We start from the raw sequence: 7,401 nt of genomic DNA on the forward strand, positions 1-7,401 counted from the left end.
TCACCATGTTAAGAGTCTTGAGAATATCTCCTAGCCTTTCACATAACGTTGTAATAAGGTCCGTGTCAATCGATAGTGCTCCTGGTTCGATGAATTTAATGGATCTTTCCCGAGTCATGTTGGCACATTCAAAAAATGGCTTCTATCAGTCTTGCTTTGATTTCTACAAGGGGGAAACTCGAACTCCAACACATAAAAAATGGATGAGTATATATATTTGTCGAGGTGTTTTTGTGTTGTACCTAACAATAGTACGAAAGTCGTACGTAATTTGTATGATAATGGGATGACATCTCAGGTTGTTAGATACATGATGCACTAATTTGTCTGGAATATATCCCAAAGAGACTATATCGGTGGTGTACAAGATGTACTCGGTGATTAGGATGTCAACTTGTCGAGTTGGAGGATGAGGATCTAGATGGGATTTGTAGATTGAATCTACTAACTGAACTAATATGCTAAAACCAGGGCTTCTTGCGAATTAGGAGAAGTTGAAGATGTCTCATCCCTATCGGGTGGATGCCTATTTGTACTGGTCACCGTCTTAGTTCCCTTCTTCAATTCGCCATGGACTCCTCTGTTTATGGTAGCCGTGTGGCTCCCTTCATAAAAGCCGGCGACAACACGATTGCAGAATTAGGTGGATCCAACACGTGCCTCTCGCGCCTCATTCACGGGGAAAATACAACCTAAGTAAAACAGACACAACACGACAACGTGGTGAAATCTACTCCAATCAACATGACCACATAAATATCCAACACAAATTAATGGGTTATTCTTACATTGTGAAATACAAAAGGGGAAGCTAGAACAAAGCAGTTGATGCCTTGTCTAGGATAAAGCAATACATCTAGGCTCTCTCTTCTAGTACAACACTACCCCTCCGAATTTCTGAAGTTGCCAAATCCTACACTAATGACACTAAATGCACTCTCTGAACTTACTATTGATGATCTTCTCATCCAAATTACACATTCAAGGAGTACCAGATACAAAAAAAAGAACAAAATCGTTATTGACGGCAATACACAGTTGAGACAACAAGTCCTCAAGTCCTTCCACAAGTCAAAAATTGGGGGACATTCAGGAGAAAGAGTGGCTTACCAAAATTGCATTTACTGCACCATTACGGAGGTTTAAAACAAGATGTCATTAATCATAACCCATTTGTCGGCTAAAAAAAGCACAACATACTCCTTGCACTGATCTTCTTCAAATACCTACCACTACGATTCACGGATTTTGCTTGGTGTCACATTAGCACGAATCTTGTGGAAGGGCAACCCTTGCCAGAGAACAAGGACTTTTTCTTTCTTCCAGAGAACATGGACTTCATACTTGTGGTAGTTGGAATATTGACTAATCATGCCCACTTCTTGTCGGTAAAGTACTCGGTCACTGTCCAAATTATTGCTAGAGTTTTGTCAGATAATATCGTCAAACTCCTTGGACCACATGCAGTCACCGTTACTGCTAAAGATAAAAGCTTTACATGTACTCGTTGGTAGCAACTCTTTAGATCTCTGGGAGTGAAACATCATGTCAACACTTCATATCATCCACCAAACTGGTGGTCAAGCGGAGAGGATGAACCGGTGCTCAGCAACATGTTTGAGATGCATGGCCTTTTAACAACTCAAGGAATGGCACCCATGGCTTGCTCTGGCTGAACGGTGGTATTGGTATAGCACCACTCTCCACACGTATCTGAAAATACACCTTTTGAGGCACTTTGTCTTTCCACCTCCTAAAATTCATGAATCCAATCTACTAGATTTCATCTTTAGTGGCTCCCTTGATATCCTGCACAGCCGAGAAATGGCTATGCAACTCATCAAGGACAACTTTCTCAAAGCACAAGCAAGAATGGAATACTTTGCTAACAAGAAACGAAAAGAAAGAGAGTTTCAAAGGGTAGTAGGATGCACCGTAAAAAGTCTCCTTTCGAGACCCTGTTGATCTGAGCATGTCAGCAACCTATATCAGGGCATTGCATACACGGATACACCACATAGCAACTAGATAAGTACAGAGAATGGTTCAAATTCAAGAATCCAATTTACATGCATAAGACTGCAAACTGAAGCCATATTCCTGGAAACATGTCTCCAGAGAGCAACCCAAAGGGACAAACTATGCCAGTTCAAGTTTGGCAGACTGAAGCTAAATCTTGTATCTACAAACATGGACGATAAACAATAGAGGCCAAAAGTGTATGCGCTCCAAACAGACAAACAAAATCACACTAAAAGTTCCTACAGGGAACTGCCGCCATACGTAGTTTCCTACCGGGAACTGTCGTCATACGAGCTGCATATTACACAAGCAGGTCACACTGGTTGGTTGGTCATGTTCCTAGCCGAACAGAGTCAGTCATATGTCCATGTCGATCAACGCATCTTCCTCCTCGCCATCCGAGAGTGCACCAGCAAGGAAGTCATCTCCTGCAAATTTGCTGTGGTGGTACAGCAACTTATCAGTAACTGATGTAGTTTCAGAACTCCTCATACAGTGTTCTTCCTAAGGAAAAGACGTGCACATACCTAGTACAGCAGCAGCGAAAGCTCACTACTCGCTTTAGCTTCCGGTTGTAGAAGAAAAAGTTCACCGACCATCTGCAAGTAAAATAGAATGCCATTTACACATTAGAGCATCCTTCTGAGTGTTTAAGTTCAATTCACACAAGGTTTCTGTGGATAAGATCGCCGTACATGGCCCCTTTCTCTAGAAATGGATCTCCGTCAGAGTCTGGGTTGTAGCTGTAGATGTCACACTCCCTGATTTTGATAACCTGTTACAAAATAATGTGTAAACGTAGAATATAGGACTCTGCTATCTTTTCTGCAATAAGCATTTACTGAATGCACACCTCATCAATAGCTTTAGTCATACTGTCCAGAAGAGAACTGCCTTCATTTCTTGCTGCCCAGAGCTGAACAATAGTCCAATTCAGGTTAAGCATATAAACGTGGTGGAAGGAAGCCAGTTTCAGTATCATTGTAAGTTGAGCAGTTGAGTGAAAACATAATTGCAACTATAAGTTTCACTCAGACATTCCTTAACTTATTTGTGTATGTTTACAAACATGTCTATCGACCAAGAGTAAAATTCATGGAACGCATGAAAGCATTACCCTAGAAGCCTCCGATAAGTAGTTGTCTACCATCTGCTTGAAACTTTCCATGTCTTCTTCTTTGAAGAATAGGTGTGCCCGAACAGCACTGCTAAGCGAAACAGATGTTGACAAAGAGGATGTTAAATTTAATCTGAAGGTCATCCCATCATGCAAGTGTCGCATAACAGTAAGGAGACCTTAAGAAAGGTACAGCTCTGCCAAGTACCAACATGTTCAAGGGAAATGGAGAGAATTGAACTCTCAGCTCAAAAGAGCAACGAATATTAATCCGTTTGTCATGCCATTTGACAACACCCCCTTAGGCTGGTTGGGAAGGACAATAGCGGGTTGTCATATCGCCCAAAAAAGCTGAGTATGACATTACCCATTATCCTTCCTCCCAGACTACACAGAACACACTCATTGTAACACAAAATTACCTGAAATCATAATCTGGATACATATGGCCAAGAGTGAGAACTAGATATATCAACGTTTTCCGGCTGAAATAAACACAAAATATAAAAAGGTATCAGGCTAGTTAAACAGAAAATGTGCAAAACAAAGGTGAAGGAGGATCACTATCAAACAAATGCTTACCTCGACCTACAAGACAAATGCTCCACAGGTGAAGGAGGATCACTATCAGAAGACTTGCCAAGGTAATCAAGAATCTGAATACGAAACAGAGTAGTTAAATGGCACATATATAAACATGCAGATATTTATCGCTGGCATGCTCAGATGCATAAATTTTGGCAAGGATGGAAAACCAAACATCATACTTCTCAAAGGCATGATATGTTAATCTTTCAGAATAAGATGCTCATGGGGCAAAAAGGTTATACTGAACAGTGAAAACAATTATTATTCATTATTTTTCACATATAAGCATTTTATATAGTTCACATGCAAATGACTTCATAACATGCTAGGCATGCAAAAAGACCTACACGAAACAAAAGCTGATTACAGGCCAATTGCAAACATGAAAGAAATATCAAAATAAGCTTGCACACATTGATTTGAACAGGTATCCATATGTTATTACAAACTTTCACAAGTTAGCTCCAGTTTTCATATGATTCTAACGTCACACATAATTTCCTAACCAAACACAGTAGTGCAAATGCCTGCTGATTAACATCAGCGCTAAAAGAAAAGCAGTTGCCATAAAATCATAGGCTGATGGAAAGTATGTACCTCATGTTCCAGGCTTATTGAAAGCCGACGATCATTTCCTGCGTGCTTGCCTGTAAATTAAGGTGGAGCTTCAGCCTATTGCCATGATGCAATGCATTCAGTAAAGAAATACAGTGGAGCATACTCTTACATGAGAAGGCTTCAAGGCTCCCCCTAATTGTACAATCACCAAGGTTTAGTTGATCGAGGAACACATTTACACTGAAAACAAACAAACGTAATACATTAGGCCCAAGAAAATCCCATGTTACCAGGAGCACTATGAGGACAAGAAAGAAGAAAAGATGGCATACCAGTCGAACGGGGTGTATTCTAAAAGCTTCATGTCGAATGTCTTGTGAACACATACAAATAGCTACCAGATCAGATGCGTGTCAAGAAGCTGAGATTCAAAATCCCAACTGCCAAATCAGCACATCAAAAGAGTAATCAACAGAAAATCAAGCAAATAAGATGAGATGTGATCAAACCACATTAATACAACAAAACAATTCTAGCAAATTCAGTCTGCAGTTTGTTTCAATAAACATATTGTTGTCAATGCTATGGAAGTGAAGCGGAGGCATAGGAACTACTACACTTAGTTCCAGTTGTGCATGTGGCACCAGGTGTTTGAGACAAAGCCAGCAAGAGCAATTGTGGTAACATAATTACTACAGCAACCACACATCTCCCATTTGGTGCAGGCATCAATATCCAACTTGGTAAATGAGTAGCCACTTCTTCAATGTGGAGATCAGTTTTGTACTAGCAACAAACAGCCAAGCAGGCGACAAAACACCTACCAAAATCCAGTCATCTCTACATATATACAGGCATACAGCAGCCAGACAGAATGGACTCCCCAGTGACTCAAAATTCCTCTCCCCTCTTCTTGCATCACTGTCGACGGTGCACACTGGGCTGAAATGGAACGCTAGTAGCAAAAAAATCCACACAACATCCAACAGACAAAACTTGCTAGCATGCCTTGGCTAGTGACGAGAATGCCAGGGCAAAGCAGCCTGATCTCCTACCCATGCATCCCGCGGAGCATCTTTTGGTGGACAGCGCAATGAAAATGTTGGATGCGGCCCACCCATCTATAGGCACTATTTTAAGTTTCTTCTGGGGTAGTGTGCCAGATCTCAAAAGTTTAGATGATAGAATTATGGATAACATTGATCCTTTATTAGACTAGCCAGTAGGATACATATGTAGTACTACGAAATAGAATGAACAGAATTACTCCTTCACAAACAAACAAACAAAAGCATGGGATGAAGCAAAGCGAGACAACTGGCGCAGCGCTGCTACCCACCGCTACCCTCGTCGCCGGACAAGGGCGAACACTGAGCATGCCCGCGGGCGAACCGAGCCGCGCGCGAACGCCGTACTACGGCCGTTCCCCTCTGCCCGTCCAGTCCTCCTCCTCCTCCTTAAATTCGACGCGGCGGGCTCGCATGGGCCCACCGCTCCCCTCCCTCCCCCCATGCCCCGAAGCACCGCCGCTACTACTACTACCACCTCTGCAGCGCTGAATCGAACAGCGAGCGCGGCAGCGGAACCAATCCATCCAAGCGCGGGCGAGCAGCGCGCGGATCTCGCGCAAGGAGAGCCCGCCCACACGACGCGCGCACGATCGGGAGGAAGCAGAAGCCGAAGCAGGGGGAAGTGGGAGAGGTCGACGGATCCGTACCTGGCGAGATCTCGAAAAGGGGACGAGACGAGACGAGACGAAAAGCTGCCGGGATCTGCCTGCCACCCACCACCACCACCACCGCTCCCTCTCGCCACTAGTTTATCCTCTTCCTCCTCCCCCTCGGCGGAATTATTCTCTTTATTTTATTCTCTCTTCCTCCCTCGCGGATGAGAACCAGAGGTAGGACCCGTCGGAAGGCGGCGACGTGGCGCGTCCCCGTGAACTCTTCAAGGCCCGCGCCGCGCGGTGTGCTGTGGCCTGTGGTTTCGCTCGCTGACGGTCACGGTGAGGCGGGGGGGAATCAACCGACGGGAGGGGAGTAGAGTCGGGAGCGTTATCCGTTCCGCGTGTCGCGTGCCGGTGGGCCCGGGGGAAACAACGGCCGTTTCGCGCTCGGCAGGAATAACCGTCGGCGGAAGCGGAACGGACCGAATCCCCGCCCCCGGGATGCGCATCTCTTTTTCTTCTTCTCGAGAGTCCGAGAGAGTGAAATGCGGTGCGCGTCTGTGGAGTGAAAAACCAGCGGTACGGACCAGCCCACCGTGTACGCCCACTCGTCCATGTCCGACGCCCCACGGGCGGCTTGCCCGCTAAGGGCTCCTTTGATTCAAAGGAATTCTATAGGATTTTTGGAGGATTGAAATCCTTAAGAATTTTTCCTATGTTGGTTCTTTGATTCATAGGATTGGATTCCATAGGAATTTTTCCTATGGAATCTTTTGTACTACATTTCATAGGAAATCTAACATCCACTCCAACCTCTTTTTACAATTCCTTTGCTTTTTCTGTGCCATCAAACACTCCATGCTAATCCTGTAGGATTCATGTGTGCATGCCACTCCAACCCTATACTTTTCCTATTCCTACGATTTGAAAATCTTGCGAATCAAAGAGGGCCTAAAACTGTGAACCCTCGTGCCAATTTTTCATGGACGTGGCTAGCTGGCGCACGGGCACCCGATCGCAGCACTGAACGCTCTTCCAGAAAAGAAAGGAGCGGCCCCCGCGCGAGACCAGACAGCCGAAAAAGGAAAGAAACCTCCCGTGCGCGAAATCGACGTATCCAAGCCCGTGCGAATCATGGGTGGATCGCGCGTGCGCCCCGATCACACCTGGTCCCCGCTTCGTCGCACCTGTCGTCGCCCAAGCTTCGGTCCCCACCCCCGCCCATGCTCCCTTGTGGACACCTCACGCAACCCCCTCCTCCCTTTTTCTTGAAGGACAAGCCCACGCAAGGGTCCCTTCTTCCTCCTTGCTTCTCCTTTCTTCATGTAAACAAGATCTGCCCCATCAATGACGTCTTGAAGAACAAAGCCAACGCAGGAACACCTCCTTCCTCCTCCTAACTCCAAAAATCAGATATGGAGAGAAAAAACGAGACCTACCTCCCCCCCCC

At 45.1% G+C, this 7,401-nt stretch overlaps 1 protein-coding gene across 2 annotated transcripts; it reads right to left on the reverse strand.

The window, feature by feature from the left end:
- Positions 1–1,975: 1,975 nt before the first annotated feature.
- Positions 1,976–6,137, reverse strand: LOC119274595 (repressor of RNA polymerase III transcription MAF1 homolog). Of its 2 annotated transcripts, none has more exons than XM_037555306.1 (11): positions 6,003–6,137; positions 4,618–4,725; positions 4,455–4,525; positions 4,325–4,374; positions 3,722–3,795; positions 3,562–3,624; positions 3,140–3,227; positions 2,876–2,938; positions 2,718–2,797; positions 2,550–2,621; positions 1,976–2,461 (listed from the first exon to the last, which is right to left on the reverse strand). In XM_037555306.1, exons 2-11 carry the CDS (start codon positions 4,647–4,649, stop codon positions 2,380–2,382), a joined length of 675 nt encoding a protein of 224 aa, XP_037411203.1. In that variant the 5' UTR covers positions 4,650–4,725; positions 6,003–6,137; the 3' UTR covers positions 1,976–2,379. The 2 variants fall into 2 exon arrangements, with proteins under 2 accessions (XP_037411203.1, XP_037411205.1); XM_037555308.1 differs by having other exon boundaries at positions 4,618–4,706; positions 6,003–6,135.
- Positions 6,138–7,401: the final 1,264 nt, after the last annotated feature.

This window comes from Triticum dicoccoides, chromosome 3B, assembly GCF_002162155.2.
Source record: "Triticum dicoccoides isolate Atlit2015 ecotype Zavitan chromosome 3B, WEW_v2.0, whole genome shotgun sequence".
Lineage (NCBI taxonomy): Eukaryota > Viridiplantae > Streptophyta > Magnoliopsida > Poales > Poaceae > Triticum > Triticum dicoccoides.

Coding starts and splice junctions, on each gene's coding strand:
- LOC119274595 (XM_037555306.1), bottom strand. CDS start 4,649: ATGAAGCTTTTAGAATACACCCCGTTCGACTG. Junction 3,625..3,721: donor CATTTGTCTTGTAGGTCGAG/GTAAGCATTTGT, acceptor TGTTTATTTCAG/CCGGAAAACGTTGATATATC. Junction 2,462..2,549: donor TTTCGCTGCTGCTGTACTAG/GTATGTGCACGT, acceptor GTACCACCACAG/CAAATTTGCAGGAGATGACT.